The 16,034-nt window shown below is 39.8% G+C and overlaps 1 protein-coding gene across 1 annotated transcript; it reads left to right on the top strand.

The window, feature by feature from the left end:
• Positions 1-1,979: 1,979 nt before the first annotated feature.
• On the top strand, positions 1,980-6,627 carry SPIN3 (spindlin family member 3). The gene is made up of 2 exons (XM_008272686.5): positions 1,980-2,261; positions 2,557-6,627. Exon 2 carries the CDS (start codon positions 2,575-2,577, stop codon positions 3,349-3,351), a length of 777 nt encoding a protein of 258 aa, XP_008270908.1. The 5' UTR covers positions 1,980-2,261; positions 2,557-2,574; the 3' UTR covers positions 3,352-6,627.
• Positions 6,628-16,034: the final 9,407 nt, after the last annotated feature.

The following is a 16,034-nucleotide window of genomic DNA, read 5'->3' as shown; positions in this document are numbered from 1 at the left end:
AAATGCTGGTTGGGGATCCTTAGATAGCCTCAGGATGAAATCTGGACACCAGAAATAGCAAGGCGTGATAACAGCATTGGGAAGGAGAGGGGCTGAAAGTTGGATTGATTGCAAGTAGCTAATGATGCAGTCATATCTACATAATGAAGTGTCCATAAAACCCTAAAACTATAGGATTTGGAGAGTTTCTAGATAGCCAGATACATGCAGGTTCCTTGGAAGCTAGCATCCTGAACAAGGCATAAAAACTCCAAATCCCTTTCCACACTTTTTCCTGTGCATCTTTTCAATTTGACTAGTCATCTCTATCCATTGTAATATCCTTTATAATAAATGCAAAAATATAAGCAAAGTCTTCTGCGAGCTGTTCTAACAAATTAATTGAACCAAGGAAGGGTGTCCTTGCAACCCTGATTTATAACAGATCTTTCAGAAGTGCTAATGTGAAGTGGGAGACAGTCTGTGGCACTGAGCCTTTTACCTGTGGGATCTGATACTATCTCCAGGTCAACTACAAATAGACATAGCTTTACAACTTTCTTTCCAATCTAGTTGCTTTTTATTCATGTCTCCAGGTAGATACTGTCAGAATTGAATTGAATGATAGGATACCCAATTAATATCTGTTGAAAAATTACTTGCTTGGTGTGTGTGGAAAATCTCCATGTATCTGGTGTCAAAAGTTTTTTGAGTGACTGCATGAGAGTAGGAAAACATTTTATTTTCCTTATCACCTATATTTACTTATTTCCCGTTTTGGATTGCTCAGTGCTGGTGTACAGAAAACAAATTATTTTGGCTCTTTACTATTTTATTCTATCTTCATTTGGGCTGCTATAACAAATTACCATAGACTGGTTGATGTAAACAGCCAGATATTTCTTTCTCACAATTCTGAAGGCTGGTCAAAATACTGGTCAATCTGGTTCCTAGGAAAGCCCCTCTTTCTGATTGCAGTTAGCTTTTTTCTTATCATACCCTCATATTTAGAAAAGGAGAAGAGAGAGGGAGTTAGGAAGTGGGAGTGTGTGTGTGTGTGTGTGTGTGTGAGAGAGAGAGAGAGAGAGGGAACTCCATATTGTATGGGCACATGGGGGCTCTACCCTGATGACCTAACTATATCCTAAAGACCTTAATATAATTATTATAACAATTGTTTTATTGTAAACTTGGTATTGATGTTATTTTGTTCAAGTGGACAGATTAATAATTTATTTACAAGTACAATTTATAGAAAATTTTTAAATGTCTGAAGCTAGGCAGAAACGAAGAAATTATTTTAAAATCCTTGTGATGAATTTTATACAAAGGATGTTTTCAGAACATATCTAAAAACCTGAGCAAATACTGTATCTATATGGAAAAACACAGGGCATGAAATTGCATATGCAAAAGTATCCTTGTTTCTCTTTCAAAGAAAGTAAAGGAAATAATGAGTGTTAGTATTTCACTATGAGCCCTAGGAGATGGGAGGTGGCTTAGTTGAACTGCTTCGTACCAATTTTCTGAATTTTACAGTGTTCACTTGTGCATGTAATTCACTTGCAACTGAGGAAAAAGGAAAACACGGATGAAAAGAAGTAAAGTCTGGGCATGACAAAAAAAAATTGAGTAGATTGGATCAGGATGGCAGTCTGAGCACTAAACAGCAGCATATTTCATTCATCCCTCCAAATTCCCTTAAAATCTCAGGAAAGGCAGGTTTTTGCATAGAAAGAATAACTCCATAAGGGCACGCTGAAACGAAAGGGTGAATTCCTGGAAAATGGAAAGCAAAGGAGGCAGAGACACTAAATGCATGGAGCTTCTCCTCAGGGGTTAGGCGGTGCAGGATCCTGCTCCTCAAGACCAGTGGCACTGGGAGGGGCCCAGGAGCACATCCCGGGCCCGGAGGTGTGGTGTGGCTTGATGGGGGCGGGGGTGCCGCTCAGTGTTTGGCAGGAAGTAGAGGCCTCTCTTTTGGCAGGAAGCTGCGCTACGGAGAAGAGGGAGGAGACTGCTGCAGTAACTGCGTCTGGTGGAACCCCGATGTGGCAAGAGGGGCCGCCGCCGCCGCTGATCGGGAGGCGAGCGCTGGGGACGCTACCGCTCTCCTCTTCGCTAAGCCCCGCCGCCCTCCTAAACTCATTCCTTGCGTCGTCGCCTCACAGCTTTTGCAAGCATCCAACTGGTCGCCTGCTGATCCTCCTTCACCACAGGCTCACAGCTGAGGCAGCGGCGAGGTGTCCGATTTGGGCACGTGAGCCTCTCAATCCGGGACGGTGGGCAATCCGCACCCCCAGGCCAGAGTAGTGTTGGACACAAGGCGGGGGGAATGGTCGGATGCCCATTTCTTCCTTTCTAAGTCACAGCTCCCTTGCACTAGCTCAGCGGGAAGGAGCTGGGGAGGAAGGATACTCCAGGCACACAGCCAGCGTCCTTGGTTTTCAGCTTTGCCATATAGCTTTTGGGAAAAATAAGTGTGGGTGTACAGGGTACTCTGAATAAGACTAAAAGCTCACTGTGTTATGCATTGAATTTATTTATTGTTTTTAATTTCCTTTTCGGTCTGCCTAGTGACTCCTGCTTGCAGGCATGAAGACCCCATTTGGAAAGGCAACTGCAGGGCAGAGATCCAGGACAGGCGCAGAACATGCCAGTGTATCTGTTACCGTGATGAAGAAGAAGGTTGCACAAAAGAAGCAAAGGAGCAGACTCACCTCCCAGCCTCGAAGGAATATCGTGGGTTGCAGAATTCAGCATGGATGGAAAGATGGAGATGAACCCTTAACACAGTGGAAGGGAACCGTTCTGGATCAGGTACCTGTAAATCCCTCTCTGTATCTTATCAAATATGATGGATTTGACTGTGTTTATGGATTGGAACTTCACAGAGATGAAAGAGTGTCATCACTTGAAGTCCTTCCCAATAGAGTTGCATCATCTAGAATCAGTGACACACACTTAGCAGAAATCATGATTGGCAAAGCAGTGGAACATATTTTTGAGACAGAGGAAGGTTCCAGAAATGAATGGAGGGGGATGGTCTTAGCTCAGGCACCTGTAATGAGCTCATGGTTTTACATTACTTATGAAAAAGACCCTGTATTATATATGTACCAGCTCTTAGATGATTATAAAGATGGTGACCTCCGCGTTCTTCAAGATTCCAGTGATTCTCCTCCAGCAGAGAGGGAGCCAGGAGAAGTTGTAGACAGCCTAGTAGGCAAACAGGTGGAATATGCCAAAGAGGATGGTTCCAAGAGAACGGGCATGGTCATTCATCAAGTGGAAGCAAAACCCTCTGTGTACTTCATCAAATTTGATGATGATTTCCATATCTATGTCTACGATTTGGTAAAAACATCTTAAAGATCATCTTGAAATTTGCTAAGTATGTGAAACTGTAAAATCTGTAGACACAAAATGTTTTCATTGCTTTCCAGTTTGTAAAAACCAATTCCCTTTTTGCACGTTTTTGCTCAGTAAGTTTTGGAAGAAACTTTTTTGCCCTTCTTTCCAGCCTTTTCATTGGTTCCTCTCCACAGGAAAATGATTTCACTAAGGGTGAGGTCTAACATCCATTGACCCATACTTTTATCTTGGGTGATGTTAATAGATTAAAGGTAACCTAAACACCTCTCACCTCACTCTTTTTGATACTTGGACCTTCTGCATTCATTGGATTGTGAAGCTTCCTGAGATATCCTATGTGACTGGCTGGGTAGAGTATTTGCAATCTGAAATCTCCCCATAGATGGCTTCAAAAGTCTTAACTTGGAAAGGAGTGGGAAGCCCAATTTGGTCACCTGCCCAAGTTGCATTTTTAATTCTAACTTACTAAAAACTATGGCTAGAATTTTGCTCCCTTTCTGCTACTTACACCTATTATTACTCAACTGCTTCTGAATCAGAGTAATCACTTTGCATTTTAATATATAAACCTAGGCTGAGTAACCTTACACAATTGATGAAGGCAAGCACTTGAGGACTAAATTCCAAGTGGAGAGATCAAGATTTCTGGTGGAGATGAATTTTGGTGCTCAGAGGCATTAAGAGCTCTCTTTTCTGTAATAGTTCTAGAGATATCTACAGACATAGAGTGGATTTTAACAGATGCAAGCTGCATAGGCAGACTTCAGCACAAGTGGGGTTTGCTAGCCCCATGGAGCATTAAACTTGGCCCCAGATAGAGTCCTCAGTCATTGGGGCAAAGGCTGGTTTTAACCAGGGGTGACAGGCATGTCCAGATCCTCAAATTGAAAAAGCAAAAATCTGGAATCCGACTGATACAGATTTCTATCTTGGTCCAAGAGAGACTCTTCAAAAATTTTAATTAGGTTTTAGTTTTGATTCTTAGCAAACTTCAGAGTTACAACATAGGAGGTGAACAGGTTATTTACAAGAAGCAGGAAAGATTGAAAACAGGATTTGCTTATTTGCATAGATGGGAAGACTCATCTATCCTAGTGTCCCAATGGGACTATGAAACATACTCAGTGTTAGATAATCTGTAGGCCTAATGATGTTTTAAGTGCTGGCATTGGTAGATAAAAATCTAACAGGTTTTTTTTAAGTGTTCTGTTTTTCAACTCTATTCTGTTTCTTGGTTGGCCCTAAGAAACTCATATGCAGATAAGACTGAACACTATGGCAACAGAAAATTAAGCAAAGGAAGGGATTTTGTATTTTCCATTCTTGATGGCATTAAGTGAAATTTAACAAAAACCTAGAAAAAAAAGCTTGAAAAATTAGTAAGGTTTTGAAGAAGAGTACCGGGCCAAAGCCAGTGCTTTCTCATTGGGGTTCTGACATAAACTCTGTTAACAGTAGAAAGTTAATAAGACCTTGAACGTATGCATATTTGGGGCTGGTACTTATGACAGTACAATCAATCACTTGGGAGATATCTTCCAAATTAGTTTAAGTTCACAGGTCATGGAGTCCAGACTACTGGCACAGAGAGCCTGGCATCATGCTGAGGATGAAACCAAGAAGATATTCTTTTTCCCACATGTTTTTCTGTCTACTTTCCTTCTTTCTGGTGGCACTAAGTCTCATCTATGACATTTGACTGACAATAGCAATATGGGTCTGTATTGCCCTAATTCCTGGAACATAAATTTGCTTGGGGTACCAGTTCTAGTGGCTGGGAATTAGTGTGCTTTCTCATTTTTTTTTTTTTGGATGGGAGGTTGATACCTTAATAATCTATTGTCCTATTGACTCTTTGGACTCTGAAAATGTGTGACATGCAATTGTGGGGTTAGAGTAATTCAGCTCCTGAGGTCCTGAAGGAACTACACCCAATCAAGAGGAAGACAGCCCAGGCTGCAGCTGCTGAAGGATTCCCACTCATATTTATCCAGACATCTTTGTGAGATCTATATGGCTGAAATGAGAAAAACAAGACATTAAGAAAGGCAAAATTTTGGACACTAATTCCTTTGGACTTTAATAGAAATTTAATTTGGAGCATTTATTTAATGGTTGGGGAGGGTATTGTAGAGTTCAAATTAAGGCATTTTCATTACGTTGTTGACATTGTATTATCTGCACTATTTAATGATGTTTTCAGAGGTCGTTTTATAATTTTCGTAAGTTATGTCAGGTAGTATGGCTAGACATAATTGTAAATTTTAGAGATAAAGTAGTGGATTTTTAGATGGGGGTGTAATGTAACCTTGGAGTTAATTTAATTCCTGCCCTATGATGACCCATTTCAGAGGCTCTGAAGGACTTAACTAGACTTGCTCACCAATTTTACACAGATGGTAACAGAACTTTCCTAAGAAAGGTGTTTCTGGTCTCTCCCTAGAAGGGGACAGCCAAGCCACATGCCTGTTTGTTGACCAGAGCCTGAAGTGTTAACTACTGTGGCTTAAAAGGACAAAAATGTCTAAAAGTGTGATGAAGTCTATCCTCTGCCTCTCTCCATGTTCCTGACTCAAGAAAATAAAAGAATTTTACCTCTCAAAAATATTTGGAAGAAAATTTCTGCCCATAACCTCTTAATATTTATTTTGGTATGGGGGGAGGAGTAAATCTAATGAAACTGAGTAAAGGGTTATAAAGGATAGGGAGCTTAGGCTCTTCTTGGCTCATCAACTCATTCCTCACAGCAAAGTATGGGAAAAACTTCAGTCTTTCAGTACATGGCTGGGCAAACGTTTGCTCAGTAGACCTAACTTTCTGCTTGAGGAAGGGAATCCCTAAGTCTTTAGATTTGGGGTAGAAGTTCGCTTTAGCCTCAGGTCCAAGCTGTGTTCTCCAATCTAGCTCTATCAACAATGAAGCTAGTATCTATTTTTATTATTTTTAATATATAAATTGGTTTTTAAAAACAAATAGTGTAGGTTTGTGGTAAAAGTCAAACAATACAAAAGGATATACAGTAAAGAATAAGTCTCTTTTCCTAATTCCCACCCTGGCCTCAGTCTTCTAGTCCTAATTTCCAAAGGTAACTACTGTTACCAGTTACTTTTGTATCCTTCCAAAGATATTCCATGTATTTACAAGCGTATTGTGTGTGAGTATGTGTGTGTATCAGTTTAAAAAAAAACACAAATGGTGGCATAGTATACATGCCGTTCTGATATTTGCTTTTTTTCACTAAATAACATATTAAAGCTGATATTTTAATCCCTATTTGATTCCTGTGTATATTTTTTAGTTGGTTCAGAATCTGGAAGGGAAGGAGGTGTGACTAATTCAAACCTTCAAGCCCTAACCCAGATTATTGCAAGTTTATATGACCCTACGAACCCACAATTTTGGCCAGCCAAATTTTTTTGAATAGTAGAATATGAGATATATGTTAACATGATATATTTTGTGGGAGTAACTCCTTTAAAGAGGCCAGTATATTTTTATTGAGGGAAGTTAAAGGAATAATCAACTTTACATTGAAACTGTGGGAAAAGTTAAGATGATATAAACAGTAATCTAAAAATTAAATGAACAATTTTTTTTCTATTTAACCTTGAATTCACATCTGTTTTGTGCAAATTTATGCCAATAGCTTTGAGTTGCTGTTTCTGTGAAAACTTTCCTCAATGTAACAGGAACCCAAACATGTTTAAACAGTTACCAAAATTAATTGATTCATATAACTGAAAAAAGGAAAAGAAAAATCTGGAAGTCAGATGGATGGGTTTCAGGCATAGGGCCTGTGACTCTTTAGGTTGCTTCCTCTGTGTGTCAGTTTCATTCTCAGCCTGCCTTTCCTTATGGTACTAAACTATACCAGTAGTTCTAAGCTGCAACAATTCCAGCCCGGAAAAAGATAGATAATCTCTGTCCAGTGATGTATTCTGAGCTGGCTAAGGTCACATACCTGGACCTCTGCAGTTTCATGGATGAAATACACTGATTATTCAAGTCATTGTTCCATTTGTGGACCCTGGGGTGTATCTCCCTAGTACCAAACGTATTTTAGATAAAACCAAGGGCTTTTGGGAAGCAGTCCCAAATGTCTATTATTCCTTCTTTCTTTGAGTACCTACGATCCATGGACCTTTTCTTGCCACATATCCAATTTTTAAAATATCTACACATATATGTGTTGAGTTTATATTCCCAAAAAAGAAAAAACCTAAAGTATCCAGTTACTGAACTTAGCATTAAGTTCAGGACCTCTAGTTGATATGTGTCCATCTTTGAATCCATTTTCTGGCCTGTCTTTCTTAAATTATAAACTGTTCTTCACCTCAACATACCAAATCTGAACTAGTGTTGAGATAAACAGAAATCTGATAAAAACTATTTGTAAAGTGGAGGAAATAGGAACCCATACACAGAAGTTTCTGGTCCAAAGCAAATATCATGCCCTGTTACACAAAGACTCCATATCCTGGAAGTTGATTGAATCATCTAGTCAGAGCCTTGTTGTTTTCTGGGAAGGTCACTCTTGGAGGCATATCTTGACCAATAACAGTATTTTACTGTTGTTGTCCATGACTAGAGTTTATTCAGTACAGTAGGCCTCAAACTTTAGCACATACTATAATCACCTGGAGAATTTGTTAAAATAAAGATTTCGAGGGCACACCAATACAGATTCTCATTTAATAGGTCTAAAGTAGGGTCCAAGAATTTATAAAACTTATCATATTTATAATAATTTCTCATCTGAGATTGCTGTTGGTCCAGGAACCGCACATTGAAAATCATTGACTTGTAGGTGGTAATTGAGTAAAGCCAAAGTCATTGTTTCCTAAATTTACCTGAAGCAAGGATTCACCTGTAGTGCTTCTTTAAAACAAATTTCTGAGCCCCATCTTCAAATTGTCTGAAGAGGCACCTGGGAAAGCTATACCAGACAGTCTAGGTGATTCTTACCATCACTAATGATTAGGAAACGGTGAATGGTAAGAGAAATCAGGCTTGCCCCCTATCTTAACTCCTTACAAGTCTTTTGTCCTTGTTCTCACTAGTCTTAGTTTGGGGTGAAGAACTTGGCTTTTCTAATCTTGTAAAGTTCCAAAATATCCACATGTCTTTCAACTAGAATTTTAGGAAACCAGTGAAAGTTAAAATTATATTTTCTTCCCTCAGTGTTTTAGGAAATGCCTGTTTCCATGAAGGAATATCATATCATTTAACTTGACCTAGGAAATGCAGATCTGAGGACCACATTATCTCTAGACAACATGAAATAGGAGAAAGAAATGATGATGTCAACTGACTGAACATTAATTCTAGGTTCCATATTGGGCTAGTCACTTAAATCTTTCTAAGCCTATTTCTTCATTATGATAGTGGGAATAGAAAACCTAAATAGACCAATAACCAAGATGAAGATTGAATCAGTAATAAGGACCTCCCAACAAAAGTCCAACAAAGAACTAAATGAGAAACTATATCCTTAGCACATAGCATTATGCTGCACAGGTACTTAACAAAGATTAATTCCCAAGAGGGCAGAGCCCATGTCATTTTGGTTAAACCACATGTTTAGTAATGACATTTAACTACTGAATATAGTTCCAGAAATTCTGTTTTTAAAATGTGAAAAGAATTATTTAAATAATTCTTCGGGTCTACATGGCTCTTTCCTTTCCTGTTAAAAGAGATTGCAGGCCGGCTCCGTGGCTCACTTGGTTAATCCTCCGCCTGCGGTGCCGGCATCCCATATGGGCGCCAGGTTCCAGTCCCGGGTGCTCCTCTTCAGTCCAGCTTTCTCTTGTGGCCAGGGAAGGCAGTAGAGGATTGCCCAAGTGCTTGGGCCCCTGCACCTGCATGGGGAGACCAGAAAGAAGCACCTGACTCCTGGCTTCAGATCAGCGCAGCGCTGTCCGTAGCACCCATTTGGGGAGTGAACCAACGGAAGGAAGACCTTTCTCTCTGTCTCTCTCTCTCTCTCTCTCTCTCTCTCTCTCACTGTCTATAACGCTACCTGTCAAATAAATAAATAAAAAAAAGATATTGCTTTCCCAGAGAACTCATTAATTTTCATAGTATTCCTGGGTGGTTAGAAGATCAGAGTATTATTCTGTTTTGGAAATTCAATCATCTGTTTATTCCAACTACTTTTTTATGGATTTTGCAAGTACTGATGAAGGAGACAGATACTGTTCATACTCTCAAGAAGCTAAGATTCTTATGGGGAAGAGAGACAAAGGCCACAAAGATGTACACAGATAACCTACATAATTTCGAAGGATGGCAAATTGTATGAAGTAAACAAATCAGAGCAATGAAACAGAGATTGATTGAAATAAGGGAGATACTTTAGCTAGGGGTTGTCTGGGAAAGGACTGAGTGCATATTTGAGCAAATAACTGAGTGAAAGTAAGACAGTCCTTTGAAAGTCAGAGGTAGAGAAAGAGAGAGAGGGTGAGCAAGTGCCGCCATCTGCCGGCTCACTCTCCAAATAGCAACAATGACCATGGCTGAACTAGGAGCTAGCAGCTCCATCCAGGTCTCCCACGTGGGGGGCAGGGGCCCAAAGACTTGGGCCATTTTCTGCTGCTCTTCTCAGACCATTAATAGGGAGCTATATAGGAGCCAGGACTCAAGCTGGTGCCCATCTGGGATGCCGGTATCACAGTGACAGCTTTACACAGTATGCCAGTCCTGGGCTAAAGATTCTTATAATTGTGGCTGAAAAAAGGTGCATGTTTAGTTTGTTTCCAAGTTCCTGGTTGATCAACGTTACTTGTACCCTTCCTTTGGTTGGTTGATGATGTCATATTCATTAAGGAATTTATGATGACCAGGTGAACTTCAATTCATCTTGGGGAGGAGGTGTGTATTACGTGTAGGTTGTAGTTATATTCAGATCTGGAAGTTCCCTTCCAGGACCTGGAATTTCCCTAAACAAACCCCTCCGGACAAGCTGTTTAGTAATGTATTTACACTGAGACCTATACCCCATGATTCTTTTCTGCTGTTCGGTACAGCTAACATCATCTCTCTGTTGTTTTTCTAGTATTTTTAGAGGTCAAAGAATATTACAGAGCATAAGATAGTGTTTTTAATCATTATCTTGAATCTTGACAATAAATGAAAGGTCTAGGAGCTCACTAATTAAATGGAAATGGGTCAAATTTCCTTCCTTACCCTAAATTCACGAAGTAGATACATAGCATAGAGTTAAAATTTAAGCCTATATATAATGCAATCAATGTGTGTACCTATTTTTCTGGTTATATTGTCAAGCATACACATTTGCTCCATTTTGTTTATATCACTTGTTGCTTAAAGGTGTTGGCATAGTAATAGCATTTGTTGAACACCTATTATGCACCAATCACATCTTAATCTTCATAAGACACTGGAAACTAAGTGTTACTAGTTCCATTTTACAAATGAGGAAATCAAGCTTAAATAAATAAAAGAAACCAGAGTCACAGAGTCAGTAAGATTGCTGGACATGAACCTAGGTCTCTTGATTCCAAGTAATCCTCTCATCATTATTTTCTAGCAATATTTTCATGATGAAATGGGAAAGAAGCGGGAGCACTAAGGGACAAGTCAAAGTAAATCATAGCTGACATCTTCTACACAACTTGTTCATATTCTCCCTTCCTCATCACCCTCCCTCAACATGCACTTTGTTTCTACTGTTAAATCCACTTATTTATTCATTTGTTCAACAAATTTATTTAACCCCTGCTTTGTTCCAGACACTGTACCTAGGCACTTGGGATTCATGTTAACAAAACAGTCCATGATGCCTGCCTCATGTAACTTACATTCAAGCAAAGGGAGGTTATAGTAAATAATAACTATAATAAGTAAGTATATTATTTGGGATGTCAAAAACATGATAACTGTATGCATAAAAGGAAAATTAGAGCACAGCAAGAAGGAAGAAGTGTACAATATTCAACAGGAAGATTAAAGAGGATTTTATGGAAATAATAACAATTGAGTAAATAAATGAATGAAAAGATTTAGCCAATCATATATCTAGAAGAACTACTCAAGAACATGTCCTTAGGTAGCCATGTTCATAGACCAGTAAGGAGGCTGGTTTGGCTGGTGCCATATGGGTGAGGGAAACATAGTAGAAGTCATAGAAGAAATAAAAGGCCAAATTACGTAAGGCCATGTAAAGCATTGTGGGGATTTTGGCATTTACTCAGTATGAAATGGGGAGCCTTTCACAGATTGAGTTCTCCTGGAAACAAACCCTGAAACAAAATTAATCCTGCATAAATTGTATTAGGCAGTCACTTTGGGGTCAGTACTTGTGGAAGAAATGGGGGAAAAAAGCAGAAGCATCTAGGGAGAAATCAAGTTCTCAAAAAGATTCAATGATAGTATCAGCCATGAACACAGAAAGCTCTGGAGCTAGAATGGCACTTAAGGATTGGAACAAGATCGACAAGCCTGTAAATCCCTAGAATGATGAATTGCTGGAGGTGAGATGTCCCAGGAAGGAAGGTGACAAAGCAACTAAAGCAATTCCTAGTGTGTATGACAGCTGAAGCAGGGTAATGAGTCTGTCATTTAAGGAGAACTTGGGTGTTGCCTCTCCATGTTCACAAAACCATTGCATATTTTGAACAGAGAACTGAGCTAACTTAATTTTTAAAGGAACTCTGCTCTTCAGAACATAGGCCATAGTGGGAAAAGTGTGGAAGCCAAGGGACTAGTTGAGATATTGTATCCAGTGTGCGAGATGATATCTGAGTGGTAACAATGGAGGTGGTGAGAGTTATTTGGATTTGGGATATATTTTCAAGGAATAGCTAACAGGATTTTCTCACAGAAATGGAATATAAGAGAAATACAAAAGTCATATATGGCTCCAAGATTTTTGTATTAAACAACTGGAAAGATGGAGTGGCTTTTGACAAAGATGTGGAAGTCTGGGTGTAGAGAGGAAATCAGGATTTCATTTTCAGACAAATTAAGTGTAAAGGTATTTTTAGGATACAAGTGGAGTTGTTGAGCAATTATTGGATAGATGAGTTATACTTAAGTGAAGAAGTCTGACTGAGCTAGATACATAAATTTTGGGATTTCTTTATGTAAATAACATTTTGGAACTCTATGAGATCACCTTCAGGAGTGGGTGCACATATAGAAGAGCAGATGACCGTGGATAGAGACATAGTGAAAGAGATCAGAGGTGGGCATTTGACACAGTGATTAAGACACCACTTGTAGGAGGGCATCGTGGTACAGCAGGTTAAGCTGACACTTATAATGTCCCACAACTCATGTTGGAGTGTTGATTAAAGTCTTGGCCACTGTGCTTCTGATTCAGTTTTCTGCAGCTTGGGACCCTGCCACCACTTGAGAGACCTAGCTCAAGTTCCAGAATCCTGGCTTCTGCCTGGCCCGGTCCCAGCTATTGCAGGCATTTGAGGACTGAACCAGCAGATGGAAGATCTCTTTCTCTATCTCTCTCTGAAATGAAAATAAACAAACATTATTTTTAAAATACACCACTTGGTACACCCATATCCCACATCTCACACCAGAGTGCCTGGGTTCGAGTTCCAGCTCCACTCCCGATTCCAGCTTCCTGCTAATGCACATCCTGGAAAACAGCAGTGATTACTGAAGGAGATGAGTTCCTGTCATCCATGTAGAAGGCAAGGACTGGGGTTTTGGCTCCTGACTTCAACCTTGCCTGGCCCTGTTACAGACATTTGAGAAATTAACTAGCAGATGGAAAATTTCTTTTTCTTTCTCTCTCTTTTTCCTTCCCTCGCTCCAATAAATATAATAAACAAATAATTTTTTAAAAAGATATCAGGAAGAAGAGGAGACAGAAATAACGAGACTACGAAATCATCCCCAGTGGGGTAAGAGGTGAACAAAGAGTGGTATCCTAGAAATCCTTCCTTCTTAGCCACACTTTTCCCCCTAAATCTCTTTCTGACATAGTCTTAACATTCAATCTCAAATATTATCTCCTCCAAGATGCTTTTTTTGCTTTTCAGCTCCTTTGAATAAACTGCCCGCCACCAAGAACCCATGCATGACATTCTTTTCATTATATCAAAAATAATGTGTCCACCGGTCTGAGCACCCTCAAGTCAATCCTTCCTCAGACACTTCTAATTCTGGAAAGATTTGAGGGATAATGTGGTTTCCCTCAACTCACCCCAATGTTATGAATGAGAGCATCAGACTAACATCAAACACCTAGAAGGTAAGAGGTTTATTTTTTATGTTCTGTCCCCACCCCATAGCAGCAGAAAGCAAATGAGGTGGATGGAACATCACAGAAGAATACCTTAGTCTGGCAGGGGTGGGTGGGGAGATGGGAAGTGGACTGCCAAAAGCCTAGCTCAAAACTTATCTAACTAAACACAAAGAAAGAAGTCAGAGCCAGTGAAAGGCGAGCCCTTAATTCACCTAGGGCCCTATTATATCTGTCTTTTATATTACATTTGCACAGCCAAGCACTACTTAGACATTATCATTCAGTGATATGGCTTTTCATAGTAGTATTTAGTTATGGAACACAGAATATTTCTGGTGCACATGGCCTCAGCAGAGTCAGTAGTTATTTAATCTTCCCCATGCCCATCAGGCATAGTACTTGATCTTGCAGTCTTTGTCCACCCCACCCACCCAGATCTACTGAACACATCAATTCCCATGAATATTTGATTCATTCCGTGGATATGTGTTGATTTGCTATTTGCTGCAGAGCTGGACCCATCTGAAGCCAGGAACCAGGAGCTTCTTCTAGGTCTCCCAAGAGAGTGCAGGGACACAAGCACTTGAGCCATGTTCCTCTGTTTTCCCAGGCTATTAGCAGAAAACAAAATCAGAAGTGGAGCAGCTGGGACTTTGAACCAGCACCCATATGGAATGCTGGCACCCCGGGTGGAAACTTTATCTTCTACAGCACAGCATTGGCCTCTATTTGCTGTTTTTGATTCCCATGGAAATATTCCTTGACTATGGGATCTCCCATCCATGAACACTAGTAGATAAATCATTGTACACACAATGTCAGATTCAGTCACTCACACAATAATTCAAATGGCTCATGGTCACTCTTTTCCAGAACCACTCAAGACAAGATTCTTGTGATGCTTTTGATTCCTCTGTGTGCGACTGTGACTGTTTCTTATGAGAGTCCATTCTGTATGTAAGAGAAAATTGAGGAACAGTAAAGGTAAAAAGCCCCATAGTTTTCTAATCCTAACCTTCTTTTTTTAAAAAAAAGTATTTTATTTATTTGAAAGGCAGCATTAACAGAGAGAGAAGGGAGAGACAGATAGATATTCTATCTGCTAGTTCACTCCTTAAATAAGGCACAACAACTGGGCCTGAGCCATGATAAAACTAGGATTCTGGAACTCCATTCAAGTCTCCCACATAGCTGCTAGGGGCTCAAGCATTTGGGTCATCCTCCGCTGCCTTCTAAAGCACATTAGCAGTGAGCTAGATCAGAAGTGTAGCAATGGGACTCGAACCGGCACCTACATGGGATTCCAGCATCACAGGCAATGGCTTAACTTGATGTGGCACAACACCAGCCTCTAATCCTATTCTCTTGTCCCATCTTTCCATCTTCCTTCTGCTTAACTTACTAACTCACTAAAATGTAAATAACCTGTACATAAGAGAACCACCAGCTAAAGGGCATGAAAAGAACAAATATTCCAAGGTTGATTATGTTGAAAGTATTACCCTGGACAAGGAAAGATGGACATTGGAATGAATTTTAACATGTTCAGTATTCCACTGAAATTGATTATTCCTCTTAAAGTGCATGGTGTCATAGAATGGAAAAAAATGTAACTTGTAATTTTGCATGAAGAATTGGGCTATAATACATACTTTGCCTGGAAAGAAAACCATCCCTTCTGTCTGTCATTCAAGGCTTGTTATGACCTGGATCCTTCCTCCTTTTTCAGTTTTACTAGTTACTGATCCTTAATTATATATTTCTAGTTGCTGCTACTTACATTCCAGACCACTTACCTCAATGGTCCAAGTTGTTTCAAGTCTCTTGGCTTTTGCACTTGTTTCTCCTGTCTGGAATGCATCTCCTCCCACTACATGTCCTAGGTGAAAACATGCTCAATTTTTCAGGACTCATTTAAAAATTTCATCACTGAAGTTTTTCCTTAATACCCTCGCTTCACCAATTGCCCCTTCCTTTGTACTGACATAGCTTCCATCCCTCTGTTATAATAGTTACTGCTTCTTCCTCACTTCCTCCCCCAAATGACATCTCTTCAGATGCAATGGCTGTGTGGTCTGATTCCCTCTCTATATCTTAGACATTGTTGAGCACATGATAGACATTAAGAAGTGTTTTTTGACAAATTGGCTAGCTGAGAGAGGTGAATCAGACCCTGGGTCATTTCCTCCTAAAACAAGAAGAAAGTGATTTGCCTTATCAGTCCACAGAAGAACAGAAGAGGAAAAAAGTTGAGGTGACATTAAAAATCTTAATGGTCATTCTCTCAGACAATACCACCATTGCAGGCCAGAAGCTTGCCTCTCTTTTCACTCAAGAAGAAATGGAGAAGTAATATATCTCTCAGGCAGCCAATCAGCAATGGGCTGAAACTCCAGTCTTGGACTCCTGATATCAGCCCTTAAATGTTGTGCATCACCCTCCATGA

The sequence above is a fragment of the Oryctolagus cuniculus genome, chromosome X (assembly GCF_051225735.1).
Source record: "Oryctolagus cuniculus isolate XC-2025 breed Fujian yellow rabbit chromosome X, ASM5122573v1, whole genome shotgun sequence".
NCBI lineage: Eukaryota > Metazoa > Chordata > Mammalia > Lagomorpha > Leporidae > Oryctolagus > Oryctolagus cuniculus.
The sequence above is the reverse complement of the archived record's forward strand: the minus strand, read 5'-3'. Positions and strand labels throughout refer to the sequence as shown.